The sequence below is a fragment of the Suncus etruscus genome, chromosome 17, assembly GCF_024139225.1.
Source record: "Suncus etruscus isolate mSunEtr1 chromosome 17, mSunEtr1.pri.cur, whole genome shotgun sequence".
Classification (NCBI taxonomy): Eukaryota; Metazoa; Chordata; class Mammalia; order Eulipotyphla; family Soricidae; genus Suncus; species Suncus etruscus.
In genome coordinates, this window is record NC_064864.1 from 64,905,533 (window position 1) to 64,924,246 (window position 18,714).

At 44.0% G+C, this 18,714-nt stretch overlaps 1 protein-coding gene across 1 annotated transcript in view; it reads right to left on the reverse strand.

The window, feature by feature from the left end:
- Positions 1-18,416, reverse strand: part of CACUL1 (CDK2 associated cullin domain 1) — an 81,592-nt gene extending 63,176 nt beyond the window's left edge. The window contains exon 1 of the mRNA XM_049764506.1: positions 18,089-18,416. Within this exon, the coding sequence (XP_049620463.1) occupies positions 18,089-18,416 (328 nt within the window). The remainder of the gene's footprint in view (positions 1-18,088) is intronic.
- Positions 18,417-18,714: the final 298 nt, after the last annotated feature.

Here is an 18,714-nt window from a genome sequence, read left to right on the forward strand (position 1 = left end):
TCAAAAGAAAGAAAGAAACTGATACAATAGTATCAAATCTGAGTTAGCCCCAAACACCAGCAAGATTGGCAGGAACTGAAAAGTTCCATACCAACCCCAAAATACCACCCTCCTGCTTTCAGGATTAAAATTAAAAATATATATTTAAAAAAGGAAACGGGGGGGGGGGGGGCCTGGAGAGATAGCATGGAGGTAGCACATTTGCCTTGTATGCAGAAGGATGGTGGTTCAAATCCTGGCATCCAATATGGAACCCTGAGCCTGCCAAGAGCGATTTCTGAGCGTAGAGCCAGAAGAAACCCCTGAGCTCTGCCGGCTTTGACCCAAAAACCAAAAAAACAAAAACAAAAACAAAAAAAAGGGAAGGGGGGCTCTGGAGGGATAGTGTGGAGATAGGGCATTTGCCTTGCATGCAGAGGGCCCCCGGGCCTGCCAGGAGGGATTTCTGAAAGTAGAGCCAGTCGTGAGCCCCTGACGCTGAAAGCTGCCGGGTGTGACCAAAAAAAAAGGAAACAGGCTGTAGCAGTGGCACAGCGGTAGGGCGTTTGCCTTGCATGAGGCTGACCTGGGTCGCAGTTCGATCCCCGGGGTCCCATATGGGTGTGGCTCAAAAAACCAAAAATAAAATAAATTAAAAAGGAAACAGCTGAAGGAGAATCAATTTTCTACAGTGTGATTCTAGGTCACTGAAACCCCTTATCATTACTACTAAACCATGCAGATGCCTTCTCTCCACAAAAGGTTAGTGACAGGTCCAGAAGGAAAATTTCCAAGGCCAGGCAAGAACTATGGGGCTCTGAGCTCCTCCTCCTGAGACCAGGCTTCCAGTGGAACCAGCAGGAGGAAGAAAGCCAAAACTACAACTTCTACCAGTAACTACTGAGCCCCTCTTCCCTCTCCCCTTCCCTCTCCCTCCTTCCCCCTCCTTTCCCCACTCCCTCTCAGCTTTTTCTTTGAAAAGCAACTTTAAAATGTAAAGGGCCAGAGCGGTGGAACAATGGTAGGGCATTTGCAGTGAACACGGCTGACCTAGGATAGACCATGGTTCAATCCCCAGGCATCCTATATGGTCTCCCAAGCCAGGAGTGATTTCTAAGCACAAAGCCAGGAGTAACCCCTGGGCGTCACGGGGTGTGGCAAAAATAAAACAAAACAAAACAAAAAAATAAAATGCTAAGGGCATGCACTTATTGAAAAATAATTAGAAAATTCACTATAACTTTATTGCTTTTATTTTAGTTAGGTTTGTTTGTGGGCCACATACAGCAGCGCTCAAAGGGTACTCCTGATTCTGCACTCAGAAAGTATTCCTTGAAGGCTTGGGGGAACTTACGGGATGCACCCAGTTCGAGCTCAGCCTGTGCAAGGCAAATGACCTACCTGCTGTGCTACCACTTTAGCCCCGAATTTTATTACTTTTAAAGCTTATTTTTATTATAGTTTTTAACAATGTGGTTGCACAAGACTAATGTGTATGGTTTGACATGGAAATAACTTCATCCTTACCACTAGCACAGTGCCCAATGTCCCAGTGACACTTCTACTCTTTGTTCTCAATGGTTTGTCAACCTCAGTTTTATAGGCTAAATCATCACCTGATACTGTCTATCTCCCTGTTCTGTTTCTCATTTTGGACACGAGTCAGAACATCGGCTACTTGTCCTTCTCCCCTATGATTTACGTTACTTAACATGAAGCCCCACCCCACCCCCAGGGCCAACAGTTGCTGCGGCAACCTACAGCCTTCATCTTCTTTTAGCTGCCCTATACTCCCTCAGTAGGTATCCCCACAGCTCCTTTATTTATCTGTCACTGGACATTCTAGTTGTTGCTCTATCCTGACCTATTTTTCTTTGTACCACAATGAGTATTAGTGGCCATACATCTTTGAAAGCTGCTATTTGAGAGTATTTTTGTTCTTGGAATTGATGCCAAGAAGTAGAATCAATGAATCGTATGAATGTTCTATTTTCATTTCACAAGATGTCACCATATTTTTTTTCCCAAAGAGGCTGAACCAGAATCTATAAACAGTAGTTACATGAAGTGGAGGAGGGTCCCATTGCCACATCCTACGGATACTATTGTTTGTGGTCTGACATATGCCATTCTCACTGGTGTGAAATGCTGTATCACTGACTTTTGGTCTGTATTTCCTTGATAATAAATGATGGACATTTTTTCATATGTCACCTATAAATTTCTTCTTCTAAGAAAAGTGTCTGTTCATCTTTCACCATTTTTGGATTTGAAATTGTTTTCCTATTGTTTTGTGAATAATTTACATATCTCATATATTAACTTTTATGAAGTATAGATATTTTATTCCAATCAATCTTTCCCTTTAGACAAATGTGTAATCATTGTGTAATCATTTTATTTTGATATAGTTCTCATTTGTTTTTGCTTTCTTTGCCAAGGGAATTACATTATTGAAGACACCAATGAGGTCCATATACTAGAGTTCTGTTTTCCTAGGTGTATTTTATGGATTCTGATCCTATCTCCAGGCCTTTAAACCATTGGTAATTAACTTTAGCATATGGTGTCCAGTCTCATTTCTTTAAATGGGGATCTCAAGCAGTGGGGCCTTAGGTGTCTAAGGCCCCTGAGCTGAAGGTTCAGTATAAAGCCACAAGGATGCCATGCTGCCCAGGCACTGTGGTGCTGGGGTTACCTGGAGTAATCACCCCCATGATGCTCAAGGACCTCCAGGGCCATACCTGGAGGTAATGCACATTAATCCCACTGTATACTCTCTCTCTCTCTCTTTCTCTCTCTCTCTCTCTCTCTTCTCTCTCTCCCTCTCTCCCTCCTTCCCTCCCTAACTACTTTTTTCAAACATGTGACTATCCATTTCTCCCAGCACCATTTGTTTAAGACTTTCCTAGCTCCATTTTATGCCTCGAGCTCCCCTTTGTTATAGATTTATTATGACAGTTTATCTTAGGGCTCTCAATTCTCTTCCACTGATCCAAGTCTGTCTTTATCCCAGTACCAGAGTCTTCATTTTGATAGCTTTCTAGCATGATTTGGGTTTTTCTTATTTTGGTGGTGGTAGGAATCAAACTCAGGATTTCACACATATAAGGCAAATGTACTAACAGTCACATCTCAGTCCCTTTAGCAAGGGTCCTCAAACTTTTTAAACAGGGGGCCAGTTCACTGTCCTTCAAACTGTTGGAGGGCCAAATTATAGTAAAAACAAAAATTATGAACAAATTTCTATGCACACTGCATATATCTTATTTAGAAGTGAAGAAACAAAATGGGAATAAATACAATATGTGGCCCGCGGGCCGTAGTTTGAGGACCATTGCTTAGAGCATGATTTAAAATCAGGGACTATTAGCTCCAACCTTCACTTTTCTCAGAATTATTTTGGCTATTCAGGAGTTTCTATGATTCCATATAAACTTCAATAGCATTTAAGTTATTTAAGTTCAAAGACTGTCATTGGCAATTGCATTGGCAATACAATCTGGATTGCCCTGAATCTGTACAATAATACATGAGGTAGGATAGTATTTTGACACTATTAACTCTTCCAATCTATATGATATTCTATTTTTCTTTCAGTGACTTACAGTTTTTGAGAAATACATTTTTTTTGAAAAATACATCTTTTATACCCTTTTTGAGCACTAGACACTTAATATCTTTGGGCACTATGTATAATACGGTGGTCTCTTTTGGGGGTGAAGAATCTTCCCAAGCAGTGTGGTCCCCTGAGGCATCAGTTAATGTAAACTTCCTTCTCTAGAGAACAAACTTCACCACAACATAAGAACTTTTACATTTATTTTTCTTTCTTTCTTTTTGTTTTGTTGTTGTTGTTGTTGGACCACATCCAACTGTGTTTGAGACTTGTTCCGCCTCAGGGGAACACATGTGCTGGGGATCAAATGGAGTTGGCAGAGTCCAAGGCAAACACCTTGCCCACTGCACTGTCTCTCTGATCTTAGTATACACTTTTTTCAGGGGCAACCTAGCTGTACTCAGGAATTACTCCTGGTTCTTTTCTTAAGAAATCACTTCTGTCGGGGCTTAGGGACCATATGTGGTGCCATGGACTGAACTGAGTCTGCCACATGCAAGGCAAGAGCCCTCCCCACTGTGCTCTATTATGATGCTCCATCCCCCTTGTGCTACTGCAAGACAAACCCATTACATTGCCTGAGTGGTTTACAAAACTGTGGTACCTAAAGCAGCGACAGCATCATCTATCAACTTTGACTTATCCCAACTGAAACCTCAGAAAGTGAAGAAAGGAAGCAGAACAAGGAAGACACAACTGAAACCACATATGACTGGACTGTTTGCCAAGCCAGGTGACTCTATGCTACTAAAGTTTGAGAATCATTGTTGACAATTTTGTTGTTGGTTGTTTTTTGTTTTGGGGCCACATCCAGTGGTGCTAAGAGTTACTCCTGGCTCTACACTCAAAAATTATTCCTGGGGCCGGGCGGTGGCGCTAAAGGTAAGGTGCCTGCCTTGCCTGCACTAGCCTTGGACGGACCGTGGTTCGATCCCCCGGTGTCCCATATGGTTCCCCAAGCCAGGAGCAACTTCTGAGCACATAGCCAGGAGTAACCCCTGAGCGTCACCGGGTGTGGCCCAAAAACCAAAAAAAAAAAATTCCTGGCAGGCTCAGAGACTGTTGTTGTACCTGAGACCCTAGATTTGGGTGTGGCTACCTAAGACCCACCCATTTCTGGGAGGGGTCTTGGGAACCAGATATTAGGTGTAACCTTACCTGCAAAACCCCGCCCATTCCTGGGAGGGGTCTTGGAATAGGTAGATAAACCCTGAAGCCAGGGAATTAAGGGTCTTTGCCCTGCTGCGCTCGCGGGCTTTAGGTTCTTTGCCTCTTTTGGTCTTTGACCAGGATGGAGGCCAAAGGAAGATGGCTGAATTATAAGATGCAGGGCTAAGAATGGCCGAATGCTTGAAAGGTTATGAGATAGGCCACACACCTGTGGTGGTCAGTGCATGAATAAAGACGATGCTTCCTAATGCCTGCCTGTGAGTGAGTTCAATACCCGTTGCTTCCCTGAACCCCAGACCCGCCGGCTGGATGGGGGTTGCGGAGCCACGTGGCCTGGGATGGCATCCACTTCCATCCAGCTCCATCGTTAATTATTTGATACTACAAGAGACCATATGGGATGCCATGGATCAAACCCGGGTCAGCCACGTGCAAGGCAAGCGCCCTCCCCTCTGTGCTATTGCTCTGGTCCCGTAAGAATTATTGCTTAGGGGCCGGGCGGTGGTGCTAGAGGTAAGGTGCCTGCCTTGCCTGCGCTGGCCTAGGACGGACCGCGGTTCGATCCCCCGGTGTCCCATATGGTCCCCCAAGCCAGGAGCGACTTCTGAGCGCATAGCCAGGAGTAACCCGAGCGTCACCGGGTGTGGCCCAAAAACCAAAAAAAAAAAAAAAAAAAAAAAGAATTATTGCTTAATGCCAATACTACAATGGCTGAGAACTACAGTGTTCCTTCAATTCTCTACTGCTAGTTCATGTTTGGTTTTTTTGTTGTTGTTTTGTTTTCTTTTGTTTTTGGGTCATACCCGGTGGTGCTCAGGGGGTTACTCCTGGCTCTGTCCTCGAAATTGCCCCTGGCAGGCATTGAGGGGGGGAACCATATAGGATGCCAGGATTCAAACCACCATCCTTTCTGGATCAGCTGCGTGCAAAGCAAATGCCCTACCGCTGTGCTATCTCTACGGCCCCCTGCTAGTTCATGTTAAAACTTTCTATGTGAAATAAAAATATAGTATATCAACAGTAAATTTTAAATAGCAGCCAGGAACTACCTTCATGTCAAAGATCGTTAGTTCTGGGGCCAGAGAGATAGCACAGTGGTAGAGCATTTGCCTTGCACAAGGCCGGCCTGGGACAGACCAGGTTCCATTCCCAGTATTCCATGTGGTCCCCCAAGCCTGCCAGGAGTGATTTTTGAACGCAGAGCCAGGAGTAACCCCTGAGCACTGCAGGGCATGCCCCAAAACCCTAAATAAATAAATAAATAAATAAATAAATAAAGCCTTGCATTAAAAAAAAAAGTCATTAGTTCTACTTTTCCTGGACTAGAGATGGTACAGGAGGCAAGGCACTTGGTTTGCATGTGGCTGATTCAGATTCATCCCCAGTACAAGATCCCTTAAGCAGTTACCAGGAGTGATTCCTGAGCAGAGAGCCCGAAAGCTTTGAGCATAGCCAAGTGTGACCCAAACAGTTCCCTTTCTCCCCTCCAAAAAACTTCTACTTTTCTCTTCCCATCAAAATAAGCAAATTTCATTCAGGACTGACTCCTAAGGAATACAGTAATAATAGTTATAAATGAATTAAACCAATTTAACAGATTGAGTAGATTTTAAATACAAGGTACTTAGCAATAATATTAATACAAAAGAATGCACTAGGAGAAAATTTTTCAATCACATCAACCTAAATAGTTAATGCTGATGTTTTGTTAAAAAGCTCATTAGGGCCGGAGAGATATCATGGAGATATGGCATTTGCCTTGCATGCACAAGGACGGTGGTTCGAGCCCAACATACCATATGATCCTCCCGAATGAGCCTGCCAGGAGTGATTTCTGAGCATAGAGCCAGGAGGAACCCCTGAACGCTGCTGGGTGTGACCCAAAAAACAAAAAGCTCTCATTAACACAGACTCTTTTAAGGGTTTCTATGCTTCCCATTCCAACTTATTTTATCAGTCCGAAAGGGTTATATTGACATTGTTGACCCAGATAGACTATCACATATTAACAATGTCAATATAACCTGCCTTGCATTGTTTCAAAGTACAGGTTGCACCAAAATACCTTAAAACTTGTAAAGGAGGGGGCCGGAGAGATAGCACAGGGGTGTTTTTGCAAGCAGCCAACCCAGGACCTAAGGTGATTGGTTTGAATCCTGACATCCCATGTGGTCCCCTGTGCCTGCCAGGAGCTATTTCTAAGCAGATAGCCCTGAATAACCCCTGAGCAACACCAGGTGTGGCTTAAAAAAAAAAAGAAACAAACAAACAAAACAAAACAAAAAAAAACTTGTAAAGGAAATGCACTTATCATAGCTTAATAAATCTACACATTTCCCAATTTAAGGAAATGTAATAAAATATTTTAGAAACTTCCCTGTCAATAAAACTGACCTCACTATTCCTTTAGTTACTATACATTGCTATATAATTATGTCATGTCGTATCTCTGCAACCATTCTCAGAATGAACTATTTAGTAAATCAGCAGGATCTAACGAGCCTAGAAAAATCCCAATACTCACATCAAAATCTACTCAACTGAGATTATCTAAGTGTAAACCATGCTAACTGCAGGTCCACGACTGAATTAATAACTGCGGTTTTCTGCAAGAATCAACAAACTTAGTTCTTCGTGCCAGTAAAGAGAGTAGTAGCTCACAAAGCAGTGTACTGGCTGTGAGTCTTTTTTTTTTTGTTTTGTTTTGGTTTTTGGGCCACACCTGGAGATGCTCACTGGCTATCTGCTCAGAAATAGCTCCTGGCAGGCACGGGAACCATATGGGGCACCGGGATTTGAACCAACCACCTTTGGTCCTGGATCGGCTGCTTGCAAGGCAAACGCCACTGTGCTATCTCTCCGGGCCTGGATCCTCAAACTTTTTAAACAGGGGTCCAGACCTCTGTCCCTTGGACTGTTGGGAGCTGGACTATAGTTTAAAAAAAAAAAAAAAAACTATGAACAGTAGTGGTCAGTGGGCCGTAGTTTGAGGACCCCTGGCCAAGATTTCGAGGAGATGAGACAGAAAAAAGGGGAATCGGAGAATGCAACACACATTCCACACATGCACACTGTGGGCCTAAGACGAGTTGGCTGCTAAGCAGAACAAGTAGTGGCAACAAGTAGTGGCAGCAAAATCACCAGTGTGCCAGATAAATGTCCTGGCTGGCCACTTGTGGCCCATGAGTCATAGTTTGAGGATCCCTGGATTAAACAGTTTGAGGGGGGGAATAAAAACCAAACAGCTGGTGATTCTATCGCATTTGGTAGATTAAGAAAAATTCAAAAGACCACTTAAGATATGCTCCACTTCCTCTGTTCTGCAGCAGACTGTGGCAAATGCATTTACATTTCATGTTCCACCTATCCACTCCCAACACTGTACCAGAAGAGAAGACATTTCCCAACAGAAACTGAATCTCCCAAGAAAAAGACATTCACATAGTTATCTGGCAGTTTCCCAACAAAGTAACAGCTCTGCATCCAATTAGCCTAAAGTGAATCCTAACACTTCAACTTTGGCAAGGACCCTGGTAAACAGAGAACTGCCAATTAGTCTTTTTCACTTTTAAAAGGATTGGAAAGGTCTGCAGAAATTCTCAGACACCTAATGATCAGAATAAACATAAAGTGAGGCTTAAAACAAAAATAATTGAAATTTTTAAAGAAAAGCAAATGGGGAAATGCCTGTAATTATCCTCCAAAAGAAAGATTAAAATTGAGACTGTTATTGAAAAAATCCAAATATTCTTAAAATTGAAAAGTTAGTCATTAAAAATCCAGAAGAAAACACCAAGGATCTCTCTGGAATAGTTTTTTAAGTTAATAGATTTTAAGTAGATAACATAATGTAAAATAGTAAGCATTATTAATAATACAGTTAAAGAGAAAATCTAAGGACAGAAAATACTAGCATTACTATTCCAGAAATGCTCCAAAGGTCACATGCAATGTGTGATAAAAGGTCAAACACAAATGAACACGAAATAAGGTCACAAACAAAAAAACAAGAAGATGGCACCTGAATTCTTCATTGCAAGAACTGAGTGCATGAGGCAACACTTAAAAAATTCAAGGTAAAAAATGTGCATAGAATTTCTGAGAGATTTCTATACCCAGGCTGGGGATGGGATGCAGTATCTAGATAGTAAATCTTGCATATGGAGGAAGTGAACATCAACCCAGCAAAACCCAAACAGAAAAACCTGCATCCAATCTGAGTGCTGATCAAGTATGAAAGTGCATTTCACTTGCAAGATGTAAAACATTTTACTTAGAATGAGATGTTACAAAGAGAAAAACAGACATCGAGTAACAATCATGCCAGCTATTTGGGAAATCCCTTAAGCACCTATGCAGTGGCCCTAACCAGGGGTCTCAAACTCGCGGCCCCTGGACCGCAAGCGACCCTCCGTACAACGTTTTGTGGCCCTGCCCTAGAGGAATCTTTTTTTGTTTTGTTTTGTTTTAGTTGTTTGGGTCACACACCCCCAATGTTCAAGGCTTACTACTGACTTGGCACTCAAGGATCACCCCGACTTTGCCTCCTGCGGCCCCCAGGTAAATTGAGTTTGAGACCCCTGCGTGGCCTAAGCAATAAATAAAAAAAGACCAACCAACAGCTTCACAGTTAAGACAAAAATCTGACTGAGGGGCCGGAGAGATAGCATGGAGGTAAGGCGTCTGTCTGCCTTTCATGCAGAAAAGGTCACTGGTTAGAATCCCAGCATTCCATATGATCGTCTTCCCCCACCCCCACCCCCCAGTCTGCCAGGAGCGATTTCTGAGCATGGAGCCAGGAGTAATCAATCCCTGAGCACTGCCCGGTGTGACCCCCCCCCCCCACCCAAAATCTGACTGAGCATTTGAAGAACAAAGGATAGAAGGTACATTGGATGAAGTTGTTGACAAATTCTAAGAATTACATTAACCAAAATTATACAAATATAAAGGCAACTAACTAAACCATAGAGGCCAACTAAATCCACACAGTCCTATATGAGAGAAAATATAATCTACGTACAATCTTGGCCATTCAGCAAATATCTACTTAGCCTCAATGTAAATATGATTTATTGACAATAACAACTGAAGGGCTGGGGGACTACCCAGTGTTTGATCACCAGTACCATAGTTACAGCCCTGCTAGCTCCAGAGTTCTCCTGTTCAATGTGGCTCTGGGGGGGCTCCAGCATTGGCAAGTGGGGCCCTTGTGGCCCAGGAACACCAAGTACTGGAGGCTGAGCTCCACTGGGTCTGACTCCAATTAGGGAGGGAGGGAGGGAGGGAGGGAGGGAGGGAGGGAGGGAGGGAGGGAGGGAGAGAGAGAGAGAGAGAGAGAGAGAGAGAGAGAGAGAGAGAGAGAGAGAGAGAGAGAGAGAGAGAGAGAGAACTGAAGAGGTAAGAAAGGTTCAGTAAACAGTTGGTGAAGTCCTCGCTCTTTTGTTTGTTTTTGGACAATACCCAGCGATGCTCAGGGGTTGCTCCTGGCTGTTCTCAGGAATTACTTCTGGAGGGTGCTCCGGGATGCCACAAATCAAGCCCAGGGTGGCCACATGCAAAGGCCTGAGGCGCTGCACTATCTAGCACCGTCTAAGCTTAAGCCTATACAGAATAACACTGTAAATACTGAAACAAGAATTTAATTACAGTAAATTTCTAGTGACAGAAGATTCATTAAACTCTGGCCATAAAACAAAACTTTGTCCTATTAAAATACAGGGCTACAATTTAAAATGAACTGTAAAAAGGCAATGACAGTCAGGGATCCCACCCCTCCTGCCCTTTTCTGTTCCGGCCATTTGACCAGGATCAGTGACTTCTAATTCATTCAGCGATTTATTGTATTTATCCATATATTTATCCTCACACCACAAGTGTTACTATTGTTACCGCTTTATTTACCACTGAATTATCTCCCCAACAAACTTCATTTTCATGGATTCTCTTTATCCTCTACACTATCCGGTATATACCAAACTGTAATATAGAATTTTATCACACTGTATCATAGTGTGCTAAAAATCTCTCATTTTTCACTAGGGACTGAAATATTACATACAGAACATAACATACTATAATTAGTACACAGAATACTAAACATTCATAAACAAAAGTGTCATCAGATGTGTGGTCAGGACACCTTCAAATACAACTTGCTAATGTCTGCAGCTCATAACAATCAAATGTCCACAAGAGGAGGAAGGAACCTGGTGTAAGTGGCTAAAACCTACTACAAACACTTATCACTGTTTTACATAGCACCTACCATAAAAGAAATACATATTTTTAAAACCATCAAAATAGTACTCAATCACAAAAGTAGTAACTGATACATACAAGAACCTGGATGAATCTTTAAAATACAGTGCAATAAAGAAACCAGCTTCCACTGACATGAAAAACATAAAAAACTAGCAACAGAAAGCAGCTAAGTGGATGCCTGGGGCCAGGGTTAGAGATAGTGGCTACAAACAGGCACAGGGAGTATCCCTGGTACTGGAACATTCCATTTCTTGACTGTCTCAATGTTACAGTAGTGACCTGGGGAGACTCTCCTTCAACTTCTTAAAACTCCTACATGTCTTAGTGAGTGTGTTGTGACTTGCAGTTTCTAACCAGCTGCTTCGAACCTTGCTCCTCCATACAGGTAGCCTTAAGATTTAAGTGAAGTGGTCCTGTGACAAGAGCAGGTTGCTTACTCACTTCTACAAAGGCAGTGGATTTCCCCAAGTTCAATATTCTTCAATGTCAACACAATTCCACTGAGGGAGCAAATATCTAAACTCTTAAGGGTTCCCTGCAAATTCAAAGTCTCACGCTGGTTTCTGTGATGGGAATAAGATAATTCTCTCTGACCCAGGCATCTCCTAATTTCTGCACATTCAGTTGCTACACTGATTAGATTTAAACTGGCCAAATCCCAGCTCAGATATATGACACATGGGTCAAATACACCTATAGGAGGCACAAGCAATGGGGGGAAGGGAAATGATGTTGCAGAAAGGAGGAAAAAGAAAAACTAGGAAGAGAAGGAAAAGAAGGGGGAAGAATATGGGACACTGGGCATTTCTAGTATGCAGAGGAATGAATCCAGATTTTTAAAATGACAGAAATGTTAGTGGTTCGGTTTTGTTTTGGGTATCTATTCAAGAGACAGTGCATCTGGGACACAGGATCACAGAGCCTTTTTAGGGGTTAGTAAACTCTGGCTCTAAGCCATTTCTGACCTTCAGGGATTAAAATGGCAAGCCAAGCAGATCAGAAGCTGTGGAAGTCACAATGAAAAAAAAAAAGTATGTTAGCCTCAATCCTTCTTACAGTGGCAGGGAATCTGAAGTCACTCTAGTTCCCCAGAGTTCCTGAGATCAGAGTTAAAGGCCCCTCCATAAGAAAGGAGTGGGATATACATGAACACATGGGGTCTCCTCCCACCAAAATAATAAACCCAAGATAGCAGCATATATCTGTGGAAACTGCAGAGCGTACCCATTTCACAGACTAATAAGGTGGTTGGTGACTATTGAGACATTCTAATTTCATCAGTCAGTGCAAAGAAATAAGGCAAATCAAGCGCCTCCCGCAGTTGCTGTTCCACAAAACATTACTGACCCACACCTAGAATATATTCAAGTTCTTTCTTATTCCATACACAGGCCACCAGGAGCACTTCACATCTTACAGCCCAGAAGTACCCTTCACTATCACAGCTCAGAGATTATCAACAATACATGCTATCTGATCCAGAATCTCTCAATCTTCAGAGGAGAGATAATGGGAGTGAAGGGGGGGGAAACCTCAGGCTATCAATGAAGGGAAGCATGCATGCACTGTGGTGGCATGTTGCTGAAATGTTGTATGCATGAAAGTAATTACTATAAATCACAGTGATCCAAAAGAAAAAAAAAACACAAATACATCATTTTTAATCTTTCATTTCTCTCATTACTTAATAACTCCAAACAACTTTCTATACACCAGGGGTCCTCAAACTTTTTAAACAGGGGCCAGTCCACTGCCCCTCAAGCCAATGGGGGATCTGTAGTTTATAATTTACTATGAGGGGACCTGAGAGATAGCATAAAGGTAGGGCATTTGCCTTGCATGCAGAAGGATGGTGGTTCAAATCCCAGCATCCCATATGGTCCCGAGCCTGCCAGGAGCGATTTCTGTGTAAGAGCCAGGAGTTACCCGAGAGCTGCCTGGTGTGACTCAAAAAATAAAAAATTCACTCATCGATGGGTTTTAAGAAAAATGAAAGACATCCTTGCAATAATAATTTTCAGACACAAAAGAGAAAAGAGCTGGAAGTTCCAGCTCACCTCAGGAAGCTCACCACAAAGAGTGATGAGTTTAGTTAGAGAAATAACTACATTTTGAACTGTCCTAATAATGAGAATGTATGAGGGAAATGGAGAGCCTGTTTAGAGTACAGGCGGGGGTCGGGTGGGGAGGAGGGAGACTTGGGACATTGGTGATGGGAATGTTGCACTGGTGATGGGTGGTGTTCTTTACATGACTGAAACCCAAACACAATCATGTATGTAATCAAGGTGTTTAAATAAAAAATAAATAAATAAATAAATTACTATGAATAATAGTGGCCTGCAGGCTGTAGTTTAAGGACCCCTGAGACTAAAACTGAGAGTCAAGGAAAGGAAGAAGGGAAGTCAGAGTGTGCGGCACACATCCCACACATGTGCTCTGGGGATAAGTGGATAATGTGCCCAGGATAAGTGGGCTAAACAGGACAGGCAGTAAGGGCAAAAACAGCTGGCTGGCAGGGATAAAAAGCCTTGTAGGGCAGCATGTGGTCCTGGCCCTAGGGCTGTAGTTTAAAGACCTCTACTCTACACATTAGAATGTGTAATTCTATTTGTTGTATAAACTACTTATTAGTATCTTTTTCCTATTAGGGATAGTTGCCCTCTTTCTTGATGCAATGCCCCCGGTCTACTCTAAAAGATAATCCCTTATCATATTTAGACATGCAAATATTTTGTCTTTTGTTAAAAGAAAATCTGTAACTTTCATGTATTCAAAGCTATTGCCTTTGATCACTGATAAGAGTTACCTTTTATCCAGTAGAAAGGCAATAAGAAGTACTTCCCTACCCCTAGGAAAAGAGCAGCTTCCAGATAGCCTCCCACCAATTGTAGTTTTTCCTTTTATTTAGCTCTTTAATTTATCCAATTAGCCAGGTTAAGGTGCTGGGTTGGGTTTTCCTCCAATGAGCTACCTCCCTCACAGCAGGCCTCTCTCCTAATTCCCAATCCCATTTTTAATTTCCATTCCTGAACAGGATAAACTCTGCCCCTAATTTGTGCCCTGATCTATTTTTCTGTTCCTTCATTTTTATCAGCTTTTATTACTACTTCCTTGAACCAGTGCCTTCTGATAAGGCAAATCCAAGACAAGAAAACTTGATACTGACTTAACTATTCACAAATGTGATCCCGCTACAGAGCTTGTCAGATTAACTGGAATTGTGAAACATTTTAATCTGTAAATCCAAATGAAAATTTGTGGGGCTAAAATGATAGTACAGCAAGTGAGGCTTGCACACAGCTGCGCTAAATTCAATCTCTAGCACCCCAAGTCCTACCAAGACTGATGCCTGAGTGTGGACACAAGAATAAGCTCTCAGTACCTTCAGGTATGACCCAAACCAGTGCCCTCCAAAAAAGAAAATTGAAATTTCTGATAACTTTATCATAAGAACACGGCAAGTTTCTCATTATTTAGACGTGCTTCTAGTTCCTTATATTGAATATTGGGGTCTGACCACTGGTTGTTAAGGAGATGCCCCTGGCTAGATGGCCAGGGCCCAAAAATCTGTATTCTTCAGTTAAATCCTAGAGACTTTATGTTTTTGTTGTTATTACTCTACATAGTATTTATTTTTCTTATTTTTAAAAACTAAACACTCACATTGGTGTAGTAAATGCTACTTACTAGCTTTGCTAGGCTACTCTTTAATCCAGTAACCCTACTAAACTCTTACCAATAGTTTCTCTCAATCCTAATGGTTCTTGCAGGTGATACTACATGCAAATAATTGGTTTTGAGAACAGAACTAGTAGTTTTCCTAGCCTATCCTATTTTTATTTCCCTCTTACAGAGTTGGCAACATAGTGTTTAACATATTCAGTAGTAAAGAGGCATCTTAGATTTATCTAATAGCTTTCAATTATCTGCCAAAAGTTTTCATAGGATCTTTACCTTGTATTGCGCTTGCTAAGAGTTTTAATAATACTTAGTTGAACTTTTACTATATAGAGATACTCAAGAGTTTTGTCTTTAAGTCTATTGAGATAATTACATCTGTTTTCTTTTTTGGTTTTTGGATCAGTCAGATGTTCAGGCTTTGCACTCAGGAATTACTCCTTGTGGCTTTTGTGGTACTACTTGGAAAGCTGGAGAACAAATCTGGATTAGCTGCAGAAAAAGAGAAGTACCCTACCTGCTGTACTATCTCTCCAGCCCCAGAGAAAAATTACATCTTAAAAGTTAACCCATACTTAATCATCCTAAAATTCTGGTTCATGATTCCTTTATGACACTTAGCTTTGATAAACTTGTATTTTGTGTAATATCTTTTGTTTTGTGTGAATTAAAAACTGAAACACATCTTAATTTTTAAATCATCTTTTACAATTTGATTGGGTTCAAAACTTCATTAATCCTTAAATAAAATTAAAACTAGTTTTGTTTTTCCTATTTGAAGGAACTGAGTGTTAGTTACAAGTCTGAATCCCTGGTACTAGTGCAACATAAAAAAAGCCAAGTAAATAAAATACAGGGGGGAGAGAGGGTGGGTGTTAAGTAAATCTAGAGGATAAATTCGAATAGTATCGAATAGAAGAGAAATTTTCAGTGGGGAAATTAATGTTGACTTTACATACTGATTTTCAATGATATACATCTGAACTGTAGAGTATTATAATGCAGTATTACTTCCAAAACAGTTGCAACAAAATCGTTGAGGTCCAGAGTTTCTGAAAGGGGAGGTCTGTAAAATCTGAGCTACTAATCCATTATCAATTCAAGTTTTCTGATTCTTCTGTTATCAACTTTCAAACTTTGTAGTTTTCTAAGAGTTCCTATATTTCATCTAAGCTTTCAAGCTAATCCGTTTTACAAAATATTTTAATTGTCATTATTTCCCACTTCTTAGCGATCATATCTGCATCATTTTTTCCCGGACAATTATACTGACGATCTGTCCAGCTTACCATTCTTCAAAAACGAATCTTTGGCAAATCCTCCTTTTAATTCTAATTTCATTAATTTCTGCTCTTAAAGGTACTTTTTGGGGGGAAAGGGCCACATCCGGTGAAGCTCAAGGGTTAGGTTACTCATGGCTATGCGCTCAGAAATCGCTCCTGGCTTGAGGGACCATATGGGACGCTGGTGGATGGAACCGTGGGGCACGCAAGGCAGACGCCTTACAGCTTGCCCCACCGCTCCGGCCACTCTTAAAGGTACTTTTATAAAAAAAAAAAAAAAAAAAAAAAAAAAAAAAAACTCTTCATTGAGCTCTTAGCTATTCCCATCTCTTTTCACTACATAGATTTGAACACAAAACTACTCAATTCGAACATACTCCTCCTGTAGTCAAGCATGGGGAAATCATAGGCAATGTTTACAAGTACATAAAAAAGTCTTTTTCATAAGCAATATCTCAGATGAAGATTCGGGGCTACATTTCCACACAAATGTGCAAGGCCTGACTCGGACACACATCTGAATCAAGACAAATATTTCCCCTGTACACCTAATTGGACAGTGACTGCTACAGCTGGATAAAATTAGTAACCGAGAATGCAATCTCCAGTTGCTTTACTAGATGCCATTCAAAACTTGCAGTTATTAATAGGAGAAATCTGGCTGCGGCGAGCAATTTTCATCACCCACCAGCTCCAAGCAAACCGTAGCTCAACGGGGCTGGGTGGATAGATAGCACAGCGGGTAGGGCGTTTGCCTTGCAGGCAACCTATGCAGGTTAGAAAACCCTGGCACCGCTTGAGCCTGCCAGAGTTATTTCCGAGCACAGAGCCACGAGTAACCCCTGAGCACCACATAGTATACCGACCCACTCTGTCCCCCCCCCAAAAAAAAAACCCGCACAAAGCCAAAAAAAATTTTGCTTTGCATTTCCTAGCCGCGGAGGAGAGGCGCACAACCTAGCAGGGTGGCGTGAGGGCAGTTTGGAATATCCAAAACCGATTTGGGATATCGATTTCTTTTTTTCCGTTTTGGGCCTGCCCGTGAGCGTTTGCTCATTCAGCAGAACCCTCCTATCCAGTCCAACAAATCAACAACAGAACCAGAACCTTGGCGAAAAGACGTGCGCTAGGCCCTAGCATGTGTCCCCTAGAGCTAAAGGATTCTTCCTGCCCGAGTGCAGCAGGCTCAGAGGCCAAGAAGTCTTAAAGTGTCTTCAGCATTTAAGTCTCGGGCTCCTCCAGCTTCGCAAACGACGGGGTCAGGCCACCGCGGTGGCAACAAGGATTATTCAAAGCACACGGGGAGGGGGGCAGGCAGAGGGCCCAAGAAACGGGTGTGGGTGTGTGGGAGTGTGTGTGTGTGTGTAACGGGTGTGTGTATGTGGTGTGGTGTGTGTGTGTAGGGGATCAGGCAGACGGCCCAAAAAACAGGGTGTGTGTGTGTGTGTGTGGAGGGGGTCAGGAGGTGGATGGGTGTGTGTGTGTGTGTGTGTATGTGTGTGTGTAGGGGGTCAGGCAGACGGCCCAAAAAACAGGGTGGGTGTGTGTGTGTGGAGGGGGTATGGGGTGGATTGGTGTGTGTGTGTGGAGGGGATCAGGCAGACGGCCGAAAGAAAATGGGTGTGTGTGGAAGGGGTCAGGCAGACGGTCCAAAAAACGGTGTGTGTGTGTGTGTGTGTGTGTGTGTGTGTGTGTGTGTGTGTGTGTGTGTGTGTGTGTGTGTGTGTGTGCAGCGCCTACTCCAAGGGCCAACTTTCTCATCCTGCAGGCTTAGAGCCCCAGCACACGCGCTTGCCTGGCCGGGTTGCTTCCTCTGTCGGGGGCTGCAAAAAACAACCCAAAGACTAAAGCGAGAGCGGGGGGGGGGGGCGGGAGGCAAAATAAACCCCATTTTAAAATAATGATCACAGTGTTAACACATAAACATTAAGAGATCAGTCCACCAACAACCCCTGATCGCCTCCCGCAGTGCCGGGCGCGCCAGCAGCCTTCCTCGCAGGAGCCTCGCAGGTCCGGCCGGCTGCAACTGGCGGGGCGGGGCGGGGCGGGGCGGGAGGGTCGGGGGCGGCGGGCCGAGGTCGGGCGCACTCACAGAATTTGGAGGCGGAGGTGTTGATGTTGCCGGCGGGGCCGGGGCCGGGGGCGGCGGCCTTGGGCCCGGCGGGGGCGGCGAGCGCGGCGGCGTCGCAGCCCTTGAGCAGCGCGACGACCCCGTTGTGCTCGGGCGCGGGCCCGTCCCGGGGCAGCGCCTTGCGCGGGGCGGGCGCGGCCGGGGCCGGGGGCGGGTGCGGGCGGGCCGGGGCGGCCAGGCCGGCGGGCGGCGGGCGGAAGCCGGCGGCGGCCTCCCAGTGGTTGTGGTTCTGGTCGTCCATCATCGCCTCGTAGCCGCCGCCCTCCTCCTCCTCCATGCTCTCCTCCATGCTGCGGGCCCCGCAGGCACCTGCCGCCCGTCGGGCTCGGGGCCCCCCGCCACCTCACATCGCCGGCGCGGCGCGGCGCGGGGGGACGGCGCCGACTCGCTCCCTTCCGCCCGGGCTCACTCGGCCAACGCCGGCGGGCGCTCCCGGGCGCCGGGCGCGGAGGAGGCAGTCGTAAAGCAGCGACGGGCCTCACGACATTTCACAGCAGCTCCCACTCGGGCTGTTGGGAAGGGCCGCCGCGGGGGACGGGAGGGAGCGCAGGGCACGTGGTGCGCGGGGCGAGTCGCGAGAGCTCGCC